Raw genomic sequence first — 16,478 nt, 5'->3', positions numbered from 1 at the left:
TTTCTTATTAAATTATAATATATATATTACGAAGTTACAAAAAATATATTTATAAAGACCTAATAAAATACTCTACCCTAACATAAAAATAAATCAAATTGCTAACTTGCAAACTTTTTGTATTAGTGGAACTTAATTTTCAGCCACATGTACTGGTGCTGCATGGGTTTGTTAAACAGCAGAATTGATTGTTTCAAACCACATATTTAAATGCAAGAAGGATGGAACTGTGAAATGATTAGCTGTAGCATATTTACAATATTATTACAACAAAGCTAACAGGATCGATTTATATCTCTCGCGGTCTGTGTGTGTGCACGCCAGCAGATTGTGAGGTGCATTTTAACTGTGAACTAATTTTAAGTTTTACATGAACCGTGGGAAGAGTTCTTTTTAAGAAGCATGATTGGATGTCCAATCAGACAATACAGATATTAATACAAATAATGCAAAATTTGGAAATGTATCTCGTGACAAACCCTATTTCTTTCTGGATATAATTTTCTTGCAAATTGAGATTTCAAAACCTTTGGAAAATTAGTCACTTAATACCACAATATAGTAATATTTCTCTTCACTTGTAAGTAAGAGAAGTCTTAGATACAATTATCGTCAAAGATGAATTTGAACCACATTATTATTGGCTTATTGTGAGACTAAACTCACATACTCTTCTTATTTAAATAATATTGTTTATTCAAAAAAATAAAAAAACCCTTAGAAAATTAACGGAAGAAAAAACATAGCTAGCTAGCTCTATAAGTGATCAAATAGATTTTCGAGTTCGTAAACTAAATTATGTCTGCATACTACCGATCATAATGGGATCTTAAAATGGCCACAAAAAAAAACAACGAAATATTCATGCGGTTTCAGAGATCATATTATATAAACATGTACATGTAAAGCATTAGAAAATAATTAAGAACTATATATATCTAAAGGTCTAGGGATCAAAATTTTATTAATCCAGTCATGCAAAACTTTCACAAAACCAAATCATTATTAAGGCTATATAATCATAAGATCACAAGAAGAATTTATTGTAGGACAAAGTATGGCAACGGAAATTAGATAATTTAGCAGTTGCGAAAACACAGAAAGTTTAAGTTAAACAATAATAAAGGATAACTAGGATCACTCCAGGGCATCACACCCCTTGTTGGCATCTCAACAAGAATTTTGGCAGCTCACCAGAATCATCCCATCGCAGGATTAAAATTCCAATCTCTTAAAAACAACGCTTTTCTATTTATTAACTCTTCACCATTTGTTAATATGAATTACAAGGGATGTTTATAAAGCCTTAAACCTAATGAATTATGAAACCTTAAACCTAATGAACGCACAGAAAAGTAAACTTATTACAAGAACGAAATCCTTATTCAAAATAGAATAGAAAACTAAATCTAACCCTCATAATCAAACTAGAAAGAATGTTAATCCCTATAAGTAGGAAATCAAAAGATTAAAACCATAAATATTAAATTAAAGACTAAAACGCCCTTTAATTTAGGACAGCCACAATTTTTGTTCCACATCAAAATTGGTTTGAGGCTGCTTCCAAGTAGAACTCGGAAACACTGACTTGCATTTCTATTGTGAATCTGTGTGATGAACAACTCGGGGGACATTTGAGTTCACGGGCAAGGTTCTAGTCAGGAAAAAAGATTAACATAAATTTAATATATCATGTCATAAAACTAGATATGTCCCTAGCTAGATAAAGAAAATTTGGTAGGTTGGGACAACTAATATCTATAAAAAGGGACAAAAAAGCTTTAAAATATAATTTCCATCTCCATTGAATTTTAGAACTCATGGAATAAATATACTCTAGTACTAATTAGGCATTTTTTGTCCCTTTTCCTCACGTGTGGGATAGCCTGCAACATATCAGAGAACAAACCAAATGCATATGATAGCACAACGATCGATAAAACATCTTCAGACTTTTGAAAGATAAATTCTTGACTTGGGGCCGTGGACAGCTATGATATTGTTTGATCCCCATAAAATAGGAGCCCAGCCAATACCAATGTCTCTTCAACAAGACTTTGACAACATTAATATACCTTTTAAGGAAAACAAAGCACCATTTCATACAAAACACCATTTCAAACAAAAACCTAACTGCCTTGATAATTGGAAAACCATTTCAGTCAATTAGAACATATACAAGTTGATAGATGAGAGATTTTCTTCTTTTCTAATTGAGCTAAATGTGCAATCTAAAAGCTATAATTATTGGAGTACTTTTTCTAATTTATTATTAAAGAAAAAGTGACAGCAACTCCTTCGAGACATTCATCGCAGTGTATGATTAATAGTGTATCAAATTAATATTAGCTAGGTGAGACGAGAGGCCACCAACTCCAAACATATTGGCAGCAATTTGGAACTTCTAATTTGGGGTTATTCTATGAGCTTATGGTTTCAGAAATCATATGCATGAACATTAATGGTCATCTTGATCAGAAATGTATAAGGTACAATTCTTATCAAAACTTAATGATGGTTCTTGACCCTAAGATTTGAGGATAAGGTGTGTTGTTGAAAAGGGTCCTCTGTTCCCATCAATCATATATATCGGTACAAGGAAGGAAGGGCTGAAGCCCAACAAAACCTACGTACCTAGCTGATCTCGGAGAAGAACTTCCATGGAGTGGGTACGCAGTTACGGTGACGTCTTGTGTCAATACATGTGTAAATTTTATGTCCACATGTTCTTATTTCATTAGCACGAGACACATGGTGGTGCACCCGTACCATATAATTAATTAGTTGTTCTCCTGATCTAGACCAAGGGACCCCATTCATGTCAGTTATCCTATATTTTTCATACAAACCCTAGATAGTGAGTGGATTAGATTATCCTTCACATATCTTTAAACCCCAAGCGGTTTACAAGATTTGGCCATTGAAAGTTGTACCTATACCCATACAAAAGTTACATAACCTAACAGTTATCAATTAATTGAGTGTTTGCCCAAAATAATTGAATGTTTCCAATTTACAAGAACGAGAGGATGATCACTGTTTGTTCTCTTCTAGAGGGTGAGCTCCTATACGGATTTGGATCCTCTCCTGAGCCCAAATAGAGGACCCTCCTGACCAAGGAGTGTGGACCGTTGGATTTTCATCCAACGGCTATAAACAGGAGGGTCTCTTTAAAGTTATAATAATTATAGCCGTTGGATAAAAATCCAACAGCCCACACTTCTTGATCAAGAGGATCCTCTCCTTGGGCTCAAGAGAGGATCCAAATCCCTCCTTGGGCTCAGGAGAGGATCCAAATCCCTCCTGTACGATACTTTGTTTCTCTTCTATAATGTTTAGGATTGTTCTCAATTTTCTTGTAATGCAACACAATCAAATCAGACGTATGTATATGTAGAGAGAGAGAGAGAGAGAGAGAGAGAGAGGGAGGGAGATTTATCCTTAAGCAATGTGAGGGAGCAAAGTGTCAAAACCAGCGCCCAGACGCCGCATGAGTTCTGTCTAGTTCTTGACTTGAATGTGGAAGCGTATTAGGGTTCATGGTTTTGCGTATTAGGGTTCTTTGTTTTTTGGATCAAATAGTAAGGTTCTTGGTGGTTGTCAATCTTGGAATTGGGGGCCCCGCCCTAAATCCTATCCTCAAATGGGAGAATGGTAATCAACCCAGTGAACAACAAACAGTACTTGTATGATTGGGGTGGACATCTAGGTTTGACCATTGGACCCTAGCTTGGATAGTTGGGCTTCATATGAAACTACTAACTGCTGGTCTCGTGTATGAGTCGGGATTGTGGTCCTTTATAAGTGGGCTTCCCCGAAGTCACATTCACCTCTAAGTAAAGAGACAGTAGAATTAGCAGATCACCCATCACTCTAATTTCATCATTTGTTACATGATCAAGGAATCATAATAAAAGTCACTTAAACTACAGTCTAGCTGTATTTCTCTTTACTATTATTGCTAACCTATTGTGAGATTTAGCCCAATTCGCCACCCCACTTAGTGTAGATAATATCACTTGCTCAAAAAAAAAAAAAGTAACCGTAATTAAAATGTGTGTCCCATAACGACCTAGTCTTTAGTCTGATAGTATTTGTATTCATTTGATTGGAGAATGTATCAGATTTTAACTCGCATGGTAGCGATGAAGTTATATATTTGTGATCAGTTCAACACATAGTTGCATAGTTGCTCATAAACCATTGAAAAACTGAATTTAGCTTAGCATAAGCAATGTGGTCTCTTAACAAAGTTAACCCATTTAAAGAATAATATTTAAAAAATTGCCTAACCCAAAAACTGAAAAAACAAACAAACAAACAATTGGATTCGATTCAGGTGTTGCTTTGTAAATGTACTCTTTGAACTTAATCACATTGCTTCTTCTCTTATGAACGTGTCAAAAACAACCAAAATTCTGTTTCCTTTTCCTTTATAAATCGAAATCGAAGCCAAAAAAACAATGCAGTCAGTTGCTATGGCCATTAGGCAAATGAGTGTCTTCTTCTCTTCCTTACCAAGTAATATCCAAGCCCTCCAAAAACAAGAAGAATAATCAACCCATCAACCACTCCTACCAAGATCAAAACCCATTTCTTCAAATTTGACTTCCCATGACCCCCATGACCTCCCTTTGGAACCTTCACCATATAACTCAATAATCCACTTCCCTTATTCTCAACCTGTTTAACACCAATTACCATTCCATATATAAAGCACTCTTTTGCAGAAGAATACAATGCTGCTGTACAATTACAGTCCTCGAAGCACAAATTACCACATTCTTCTCTGCTCACATTAACAATCTTAGCACCTCCTCTCAAAACACTAGTAACACCCTTCAATTCACGCATCTCCACCTTCGTTTTCTTCCCTTTTTTGCAAAACCCTCCTGATGAAATTCCTCGTCTGCAGTCAGAAGCAGTAGTACTAGTACCAGTACCCGTCTCATTTTCGGTGGGCAAGAGTGGAATGCATGAACAAGCTCCGGACAATGTACAAACTCCGTAGGGCTTACACGCCAATGGAAGATCACATGTGGCGTTGAGCGCTTGAAAAGAAGCATCAAATTTCGACATACCAGGTGAGTAAAAATAGAGCCTCAAATTTCCTGTTTGGTTCCCCAATGCTAAAAACCTCATAGGCTGAAACTGAAAATTTTCATCAGATGGATGAATCTGTGCAATTTTCTTTTGATTATAACTGAATAACTCTAACCCCTTTGGACCCAATTGAATATAAGCAATGTTTCTGTTCTCGGTGGGCTTGAATTCCCAATAGGAATAGTTCCACTTACCAGAATTCAAGTAGAGAGCAATCCTGCTGGGTTCAATTTCGAGAGAATAGTATGAAGTGGAGTTGCTTGGGAATGAAGTCAACCTAGAAGCCACGCTTAGTCTCTGTCCCCAAAGCATTACATCAGTTGGAAAATTAAAACTCTGCCACTTTATTCTGCCTAGTGCATCAACTAGAACTAGATTGCCTGTCCTCAATATCTGTAATTTCTGCACCAAATTGACAAGACTAAAAATAAAAAAAAAGGAATATAAAGGTAGCGATTTTCACACTCCAATGTTAACCATCTACACTCCAAATTGAATAAGACTATTTTTGAGAAATGGTTTTCTAATTCCTTTTTTCTACTCCAATTCTCATTTTCTTTTTCTTTTCCTTAATTCTCGTTTGATTTATCAATACAACTGCTAAAAAGATAAAAGAGAAGTGCAGGGGAGAAAAATAGAGTGTGAAAGTGCATGAGGATAAAAGATGAGCGTTAAAATTATCATTTGCAGAAAAATAACCATTTTTACGGTACCACTTTACACTTTAACCATATGCACACTTACAAATGGAGTGTAGAGGTTAAAGGATGAGCGTTAAAATAACTTTATCGGTATAAATTTACCTGCACACCTTGTCCAGAAGTCCCACTTCTCCATCCCACTCTACCTTTTGGGCCCTTCAATCTCAAATCTCCGTCACGGGAGAGCTCAAGAACACATATTTTTGAAGTATAAAACTTTGAGTAATGGCCAGAACACCACACCTTGACATCTCCAAGAAAGACTTGCAAGGAGCATGAGTACTTCGCACTCACAGGTTCCACACTCATTCCAACTTTAAAACTTGGTTTGGTTTCATTGTTCTCAATCAAAAAAGCGCTGGATCCCACACTGTTCTCAAAAGGCACTGGCAACCTGAATTGGTATCCGAGAGGAGCATCGGTTTTCGAGTAGCCGTAAGTGAAGCAAATGGTGAGGGAGATGAAGAAGTATAGCTGCATGAGTGAATCGCAGGCTCAAGTTTCAAGCATGAAGGCCTTTTTATGGCAGGAATTTGATGAGAGACAGAGTGGGGGGAAGGTAGGCACGAATTGTGGAGCTTTTGCAAAAAGGGTTTGTGCTTTCATTTTGCTTTGTTTTTTAGCTGCGTTAAATGTATACAAATGCGGGGGATGTAGTGGGGTTGCTCATTCGCACGCTGGAATGGCTTGTGAGTGTGAATATTCTTGTTAGGGTTTTAAAAAGTAAATAAATATAAGGTGATGATTCTCTACTGGGTGTCCACGTGAGGTCGTTTTTGGTCACGAGGAATACCAATAACATCTTAACATTCTCCAAGTTTTTGTTCACTCTGAGGTGTGTTAGTGCCTTTTAAAGCTAGTGTGGACCCCATAGAATGAGAGTGATGTGAGAATTTATGAAGTGTCTAAAATACGGAATAAAACAACATATATCATTATATAATTAAAAAAAATTATTTAAATGTCCCTCAAATTGAATGAAAATGTATACTATTTAATATCGTATTTCAAACACACTGAAAATTTCTCGGTTACTAAGACCGCCCATCTATGATTCTTTTATAATGCGTTTGGTGTCAAATGAGTGCCAGTCCTCGTAGTGGGGGCAGCAGGCCAAGTTGCATGATGAAAAAGCATGGAGCCTCCTGCCACGTGTACGATCATTATGTCCTCCACATTTCCATGCTGACATAGTTCTCGCGCCACATTGACGTGTAGGGTTCCCAAAGGACCGAACCAATTGGGCGATTTTGGGCTTCATTGAGCGACCCGACCCGAGACAAATCCAGGTTCATCTGAATTCTTGCAGCTGACGGTTCGTATATTTCGGTGTCGGTCCGGCTTCGTCGTTTCGGGATATTAATGGAGATCGGATATGCGGCTCTTCCTCCACCGTACGACCTCTAATTCCTCACCGCCTCTTCATCGTTCGCTATCGCCGCCGTTCCTTCTCCGCCAAGTTCTTCCGCCGCGGAAGTGGATGAAGAATTGGAGGAACGACGGTCGTACGACGAGCTCTGAAGCGCCGGGTTCTCCCGTCACTCCCGGTGGCAATTCCGTAATTCGATCTGATTCCGTGAGTTTTTCGTAATTCTGTTTTTCTATTTTCAGAAAAATACTCTGTATAAATTTACCGCTGAATGTGCGCTATAAAATTAAAGAATTTATTTACTACATTATTACTTTACTTTCCATAGAGGATAAGTTGTTCAGTACGCCGGGAACACCAACTGTCATAGCATATTTTTTAAGTCTCCGGCCATTTGTGTTATGAAACTCGATATACAGGCCGTGTTCTCGACACGTTGAAAAATTAGAGTTTAGAAATTTTGTTTGGTATTCAAATTATATATGTGTATGGTATATGTTATCTTTGATGTTCTTTTCATTTCCTTGTGCTTCTTGTGTCTCCCTAAATTGTTGTTAATGTTATTTAAAAACACTCCAAGAACAAAACTTTAGAAAGAATAAAAAAAACGCACATAGCGAAAATGGTGCTTCTAAGGTTTTTCAAATTGGGAAGAACCCTATTTAAGAAAGTGTTTGATACTAGAAGTAAGCTAAGAAGTTCACTAAAATGTTGTTCAAATTTCCAGAGATGGTTTTTTGAATTCGCAGTATTTAGTTTATTCCCGCCACCCCTTACTTCTTTTGAATTTTAAGCAAAACTAAAAAAAGGGGACTATCTCTTGTAAAAATGAAACCAATGGAACACATTTTGGTTTAGAGTTTTTGCGAGATTTTATTTGTACCAAATTTACTGATCAAGTTACCAATCAATTTTTAGGCCTAACATGTGTTCGTGTTGTGCTTTAGCTGCTTCTTGTTGTAAATGTACAGATTTAAGGTTTGGTAGTTAGTACTACATTAAACTTTTATCTATCAGATTAATAGCAGCCCAATCATTGGATTCTTTTAATTATTACGTATTTGGATATCATTTTCTTAATTAAGTTCTTTTTCCTGTTCTTTAAACTCACAGGTGACCAGCTGTGGCTCTTCTTCAAATACTTACGATGGTTTTGTGAGTGGAAATGGCGGAAACTCAAACGAAAACTGGCAGATGATAAGGGTTGGAAGTTTTTCAATTGATTACAAGATTTTTGATGTCCCATCTGGTATTAGATCAACGCAACTTGTTCCCAAGTCTGCATTAGATCCTACTGATAAGGCACACTGCTACTCTCTCAGTTCGTTTATTCATTTCAATAAAAGGAAGTATCGAATCGATTTAAGATCAAAGCTAGTTAATATGGAAGATGCTGCTACAAGTTCAAGCTCTAAGAATATAAGTAAACTTCCACATGAAAGCTCAAATATGTCAGATTGTCAAAGAGATAACGATATATATTCATCTTTACCTACAGAATTTGGGAAAAAAAGAAAGCATGGCCTCCCAGAAAAATCTCAGTCCGCACCAAGAAATATGAAATATGTACCTGTTAGCAAGAACTCATATTGGTCTAAGGGTTCGCAGGAACCGTTTGATATATGCATGTCTCTGACCAGAAGTTCTGCACCTAAAGATTCTTGGCATGCAAGAAAGATAGAAAACCTGAATGAAGAGGAGGACATGGTGGAATTCGAAAATCCAGCACACACGGAACTCACAAGTTCAATAGTACTACTGAGGTCTGGGATGGTATTGTTGAAACATTTCGTCACCCTCAGTGAACAGGTTTTGCGTTCTTTCCCTTCTAGATCATAGATTAGCAATTCTAAACCGGAGAAGTAGTCTCGTATGGTATCAATTTCCAGTCATGATGAGCATTTGATCAGCGATATAGTATTAGTAGTGTATTTTGGTTTCCAAAATCATTACTGATAATTAGGTTTTGGATATTAGTGCCACTAACTGAATCCTTAGTTAACGGTTCAAGATCTTCTGATGATTCTGGTCTGTGGTGACACATTTTACAGTTTTTTGAAAATTGATTGTTTTAGATTTTGTACACTGCAAACTTGTTACTGATACCTTGGTAACACTTAAATTTATAGGTTGAAATAGTGAAAAAATGCCGGGAGCTCGGTTTAAGTCCTGGAGGCTTTTATCAGCCAGGTTACCATGATGGAGCAAAACTTCGTCTACAGATGATGTGCCTTGGCTGGGACTGGGATCCTCAGACAAGAAAGTACGGAGATAGGCGAACAGTAGATGGTACTCGGCCTCCTGGTATTCCTAAGGAATTTAGTTTGCTGGTAAAAAGAGCGATTGATGAGGCACATGCCCACATTAAAGAGGAACTCAGAGTTAGCAGAGCTGAAGAAATACTCCCTTCAATGACTCCTGATATATGCATTGCCAACTTTTATACAACAACTGGCCGACTTGGTCTTCATCAGGTATTTACTCAAAGTCTCAAATACACTTTCAATAAAACCAAACGTATATATGCATTGCAGGATCTTGAATCGATGTAAGTAGAATTATAAATTTACATTTACACATCAAGATTACTCTTCAATGCTGTTAATTCGGTTAATCTTATTCTTAAATTTGTGTCATTTTCCACGAGCCCCAATTGTTCCTGAAAGCAACAATTATTTTTTTATACTTTTTGGGTGATCAGACAAGCATTGATTTGCAGGATCGCGATGAAAGCACAAAGTCTCTCCATGACGGATTGCCTGTGGTCTCCATCTCTATAGGTGATTCAGCAGACTTCCTCTATGGAGATCAGAGAGATATTGCAAAGGCAGAGAATGTTGTTTTGGAATCAGGTGACGTGCTGATATTTGGAGGACCTTCGAGGCATATTTTTCATAGCGTGACATCCATCCTACCGGACTCAGCCCCAAGGAGTTTGTTGGAAGCAACCAGCCTTCGTCCTGGACGTCTCAATCTTACCTTCAGACAGTATTAATTAAACACCTTTCATATGTTACCACAGGTCTGGCATTCTACTTACACACCTTGTTTAGTTTTCGTCATTATCCCCCAATACAATTAATCGACTTTGCGATTTACGCTGTGACTGCAACTTGGTGCATTCACTGATCTAAAAACAATTGCTGCTATAAACATATTCAAATTTTGTATGGTATTAAGCTTCTTCGAGATATCAAGATTCGAGGCTTCATTCAATCGCGTAACATTCGAACATAAATCGATTAACTAAATGCTTATGAAGCCTATTTATTAGTTCCCTGTTTGTATATTAGGTTTGATGTGTACACCTAGAAGGTCATTTTTGGCTGTGAGGCTGTTTGATTGGTTTAGTTATGAGCTTAATATTCCAATTAAACATAATGTGATGTTGATCCAGTGGCTCATTATTTAATTATGAGTTAAGTGATAGAATTAGCAACATTCTACTTCTCAGCCGCTGCTTTTGATGCGTGCACTGCATCATCACTGTCCTGTTAGATGATGCAATTATCTTATGATTTTTATATTCTTGAACTTGTCAAAAATCTGTGTTAATCTGTGGGCTTATCAATAAAAATATTATGCTACTTGTGCAAGGAATCTAATTGGAGTTGTCAAGATAAGATATTTGCCTCAAGGACACAACATTTGGCTTTGATCTGACGTCGGCCCTTGTCTTTTGTTGATCGATAAAAATAAGGAATGATGGTTAGACACTTTCACATAAATATGTGGCTTTGATCTGACGCAACTAACTTAATGGTTAGACACTCTCCCAAAAATTCAACAGGATAACAGGTTCTCTCCGGATCTTTTTTATGATGATTTTGAAGATTCGTAAATCGTGTTTGTTCATTGTACATCACAGTTATAGAAAATAATGAACTTTGCTTGTGCTTATAGTTAGTTAAGCTACGCCCTATAGTATTAATTTGTTTTATGACGGGATCTCAACTTTTTTTGTAGTATTAGAACAACTTGTTCCACATGTGAAGCTCAACAGCTATATGCGCTCCATATCATCATATTCGTATTGTTTATGTGTTAGGCAAAACATGTGAAGCCCAACAGCCACAATCGTTCCCCGTCACCCTTTTAGTGTTGTTCGCATGTTAGACTTGAGAATTCGCGATACACGAGGGGAGGATGTGTTAAGGATCGAATCCCACATAAAGGAAAGGATGAACCTTGCATCTATTTATAGTTAGTTGAGCTGTCACTTAGTACTATGGTCTAGTGGTATTTTTCTTCACTTGTAAGTGAGAGATTTTAGGTTCGATTTTCGTCAAAGGAGAATTTGAATCACATTGTTGCTAGCCTAGTGTGAGGCTTAGCTCACTATCCCAGAGCAACTTGTTCCATGTGTAAAGCTCAACGGCTATGTGCACTTCACATCATCCTATTTGTGTTGTTCATGTGTTGGCCAAAACGTGTGAAGCCCAACAGCCACAGATGTTCCTCATCACCATTTTTGTGTTGTTCTCATGTTAGACTTGAGAATTTGCGACACGTGAAGGGATGTGTTAAGGATCGAATCCCACATAAAGGAAAGGATGAACCTTGCATCTGTTTATAGTTAGTTGAGCTGTCACTTAGTATTATGGTCTAGTGATATTTCTCTTCACTTGTAAGTGAGAGGTTTTAGGTTCAATTTTCGCCAAAGGTGAATTTGAATCACATTTTTGGTAGCCCAGTGTGAGGATTAGCTCATTATCCCAGAGCAACTTGTTCCACATGTGAAGCTCAACGGCTATATGCGTTCCACATCATCCTATTTGTGTTGTTCATGTGTTAGGCTAAACGTGTGAAGCCCAACAGCCACAGGCGTTCCTTGTCATCCTTTTTGTGTGTTCCCATGTTAAACTTGAGAATTTGCGACACGTGAGGGGATGTGTTAAGGATCGAATCCCACATAAGGAAGGGATGAACCTTGCATCTATTTATAGTTAGTTGAGCTATCACTTAGTACTATGGTCTAGTGGTATTTTTCTTCACTTGTAAGTGAGAAGTTTTAGGTTCGATTTTCTCCAAAGGAGAATTTGAATCACATTTTTGCTAACCTAGTGTGAGGATTAGCTCACTACCCCACTCCCTTAGTGTAGATATATCGTTTGTTAAAAAAAAAATATAGTTAGTTGAGTTGATTCTTATTGACAATTCATTTTATTTGTGGAGCTTGAACTTTCTTCACACTATGCATTATATTAAGGTACCATCTAACCTTACGTAGGTACAATTCTAGATGGACACGTCCCAATCTTAATTTGTAAGTTGCTCAGGCTCCCCAATTAAAGATTCTCCCGTCAATTAGCTTGGGCATCAATTATGCTATTCCATCCTTGATAACAATAGATGATTGTATCAAGTTAATGTGATATGTATTTTGTTGTTAGGCATGCATGTTATATTACTAAACTGTCAATTTAAAAAATTTACATATATGTATTTTGTTCAAAATACGCATTTAAAATTCAAATTAACGGTCTGACAACATAAATTATTAACTTACCGCTTTTTTTTAACGAATTGTTTATTGAGGAAAGATGTTTGGAATCAAAGCAACAACGGTGACATATAAAATAACAATGATAGGCAGGGATGTCTTTGAGATTTCGGAGGCCATGTGCGAAATTTGAAAGAGGGCCCTTCCTTAAGATAGTTTTTTATTTTTTTATTTTTATTTTTTAAATGTACTGATGCTAGAAAAAAGTCACTTAAATCAAAACAAATTTTAACACTCACTGAATGCAAGATTACAAATGTCATTAATTATAAGTAAAAAGAGTTACATACATAACCTTCACTAAATAATCAAAAGCAGTTCATTCTTAAATAACCAAACATGAAAAACAAAAAACTTCAAAACTTTTAACTTTGAAGTTTCACTTGAACATATAATATTATTATATATATCATTTTTTGAGTGTTATTACTGGCACACAAAATATCTCATTGTACTCCAAATTTTTATATTAGAAAGGAAATAATTACTCTTATAAGAGGTGCACAAAGAGATTTTGAAGTACTAACAAAAGCAATTGTTTTTTTTTTAATATAAAACATTATTACATAATATTAGATGACAAAATTTTTTAGAGTTCTTATAAATTTGGAGCCCTGCGTGACCACATCTTTCGTTCCCCCTCAACTCCCCCTTTACTGATATGGATGTGGAAATCCTACGCAGAAAACACGTAATGGTGGCATCTAATCAACTTGCATGTCAAAATCCATTTTGTTACTTGTAACTTGTAATTAGCATTTGCCTACACACTTTGTGTGTATGAACACATTTTTTTAGAAAATGAGAAGGAGAGAGAGAGAGAGAGAGAGAGAGAGAGAGAGAGAGAGAGAGAGAGAGAGAGAGAGAGAGAGAGAGAGAGAGAGAGAGAGAACGTGAGGGGAGTGAGAGGTTTTTTTTTTTTTTTTTTAATTTTAAATATTAGAGATATTTTAACATCACCTATAGGTGATGCTTCAATAAAAACAGTAAAATTTGAACTTGTAAAATTACATTATTGCCCATCATTTTTTTTTTTTGTGATAGAAGACTAAGTTGTCTTTTCACCCTCTTTTGGTTGATAAAAAGAATTTCATTAATTAATAGAGATGAAGATTTCGTTTGCACTTGGGTCATTGTGTTAATAATTATTTAATTGAATCTTCATAGTTTAACAGTTTAAATTGCATTATTGCCCTCCAAATACTCAAACCACAGCCACAACTTCAAACCTTCTTTTATTAAATTTTAACATGTACGTTGTTTAATAGTTCTTGAATATGATTAGCACTAATCTCCAAACTTAGAACTTACATAAACTTCCCACCTTATTAGTGATTGTATTCAAGATATCCATGGTGTCGTGACTCCCCTTAGATAAACCGATATTACGTAATGTACGTAATTAGCTCTCCTTTGGCTTTGATTTTCGACTATGTTCATCGGAGGATGGTTTACTAATTAATCCTATTTTGGGCTCATGTGAAATCTCATTCTTGGATTTCACTATTTAAAATTACGTATCTCACATTTCGTATTCATATTCGTAGTTTCGACGCGTTCATATTTACGGCGTATACAATTTTTATTCGATAAGTAAAAAGATGAAATTGCCCCTGTTGTGTTAAACAAGATTCTTTGTGGACATATTTGATCCTTTCATAATTTTTCAGATTTCTTTACATATTTGGATAGTACGTATTGATACGAACGCGTGGGCGCAAACGGAATGTAATTTGGAGTTATTAACTAACAAAGTCAAGGGCAAAATGGCCATATAATTATTAAATTTGGAAGGCTCCAAATTTGTTGGAGCAGGAATGGCTGGGATGAAGCCACGTGTGTGGCTGTGATGGAGAGAAGAGAAGAGAAAGGGGTGTAGAACTGCCCAATCGAGAGAAAAGGCGGACCAATGAGATGAGAAAGCTAGGAGGGGAATAATGTAATTTTACGATGGTTTTCAGTCAAATTTTCGATGAATTCTTCGAGCAACCACCTGGAAAACCTTCCTTGATCTTCCCTCTCCCATTTGCACCCATAATCGAAGAAGTTTGGCCCTAATTTCATGAAGAACGGAACTCGTCTGCATTAATGGGTGCACAACGGTGATTCGCCATTTCTACAAATATCACCATTGACCACCACCATCAATCGACTCCTCTCAACCCCAGGAGCAAGGCCTAAGTATTGGATAAGGCGTTGGAGTTTGTTTTGGTGACGAATCGAAGCTCACCCTTTTTAGGGTTTCCGACGCTTCGAGGGATTTTCCAGCCACTTCTTGACCGAACTAATCTTCGGCCCAGGTATGAAAAATGTTCCTCTCCTTGTGTTGTACATTTCTGCAAATTTTGGTGAATTTTAGTGTGGGTCAGAATTTGGGGTTTCCGTTCGTCGGAAACCGCCACCCGTAGCGGTGCGTGCTCAATGGGCTGACGCTGCCTTTTTAAGTTAAATTTGATGTTCTGATTTCAAATTTGTTAACTGTTTGATATAGTTCGATAGTTTGACCATAGTATAAAATACTACGCCACTTGATCATTTTATGAATTAACGATCAAACCGTTAGATCGTCACCAAACCTTAACACATTATAGTACATAATATTTGAGGACCATAGGAATTGACGGATTTGAATTTCTAAATTTGTAAAACCAAACGTTGATAGCAACATAATTCTAGTAATTGGCGGAAATCCAACCGTTGGATCGTTCCGAAATTTTATAATATTGTTCTAGAAGATAAATGAGATCCTTAGGAAGTTATGGATCAGAAATCCATGGGCAGATGTTCTAGATTGACTTGTATAGGTTTGTGGACCCCACCTTTGAGAGAGGCTTGACTTTTGGTCAATATGCTACGAATTGATCTTAAATATTAAAATCAGCATTACTAGAGACTATGTAGGGTTTAGTGGGCCTATATTGGTTAGTGAGTTACCCCAGACAATATATACATCGGTTTACGTGTATGGGACATCATATTGTGATATATATATATATATATATGTGTGTGTGTGTGTATGGGATGTCATATTGTGATATATATATATATGTGTGTGTGTGTGTGTGTGTGTGTGTGTGTGTGTGTGTGTGTGTTTAGTTATCTTCTTAATAATGTGAATGATAAGTATGATAAATGTTATGACAATGTGATCCTATAATCCTATTAGATGTATTCGGTAGAACTTATATGCTTGTTGACATATTAGTTGGTGGCCATGAGAAGTTAACGGTGCAGGTGACTACGTTGTAACACATAGGGGTTGAGATATAGGTAGGTTGTGTGTTGAATTTACTGCATCATGTAGCAGTGGTACATGGATGGTCCTGCTTGGTATTTCTGCAATGGAGGACCATACGTATTTCAAGGGTAATCATGCTTGGTATATCCATGATGGGTGATCACCGCATGCACGATTAGACTTTGCTTATGGTTCTGCTTGGTATATTCGCGATGAGGGACTATACTCATTTTAGGAGTGATCATGCTTGGTATATCCACGATGGGTGATCACTACTTGGTATATCCGCGATGGGGGACTGTTAGGGGTGATCATGCTTGGTATATCTGCGATGGGTGATCGCTGTCTACGTTATTAGACTATGCATATGGTTCTGCTTGGTATATCCGCGATGGGGGACCATACGCATTCTAGGAGTGATCATGCTTAGTTTATTTGCGATGGGTGATCACTACCTAGAGCTATATGATACAGTCCTACTTGGTATATCCGTGATGAGAGACATTAGGGGTGATCATGCTTGGTTTATCTACGATGGGTGATCACTACCTAGAGCTATAGGAT

The 16,478-nt window shown here is 36.8% G+C and overlaps 2 protein-coding genes across 2 annotated transcripts; one reads left to right on the top strand and one right to left on the bottom strand.

The window, feature by feature from the left end:
* Positions 1–4,306: 4,306 nt before the first annotated feature.
* On the bottom strand, positions 4,307–6,505 carry LOC108174935 (G-type lectin S-receptor-like serine/threonine-protein kinase SD2-5). The gene is made up of 2 exons (XM_029089714.2): positions 5,907–6,505; positions 4,307–5,505 (listed from the first exon to the last, which is right to left on the bottom strand). The coding sequence occupies exons 1-2, from the start codon at positions 6,282–6,284 to the stop codon at positions 4,486–4,488; spliced, it is 1,398 nt and encodes a 465-aa protein (XP_028945547.1). The 5' UTR covers positions 6,285–6,505; the 3' UTR covers positions 4,307–4,485.
* Positions 6,506–6,849: 344 nt separating this feature from the next.
* Positions 6,850–10,370, top strand: LOC103450726 (DNA N(6)-methyladenine demethylase ALKBH1D-like). Its single transcript, XM_008390097.4, has 4 exons — positions 6,850–7,380; positions 8,287–8,982; positions 9,303–9,647; positions 9,893–10,370. Exons 1-4 carry the CDS (start codon positions 7,180–7,182, stop codon positions 10,166–10,168), a joined length of 1,518 nt encoding a protein of 505 aa, XP_008388319.2. The 5' UTR covers positions 6,850–7,179; the 3' UTR covers positions 10,169–10,370.
* The last annotated feature ends 6,108 nt before the right edge of the window (positions 10,371–16,478 follow it).

This window comes from Malus domestica, chromosome 12, assembly GCF_042453785.1.
Source record: "Malus domestica chromosome 12, GDT2T_hap1".
NCBI lineage: Eukaryota > Viridiplantae > Streptophyta > Magnoliopsida > Rosales > Rosaceae > Malus > Malus domestica.
Note: the sequence above shows the minus strand (reverse complement) of the source record. Positions and strands in the feature narration are given on the sequence as shown.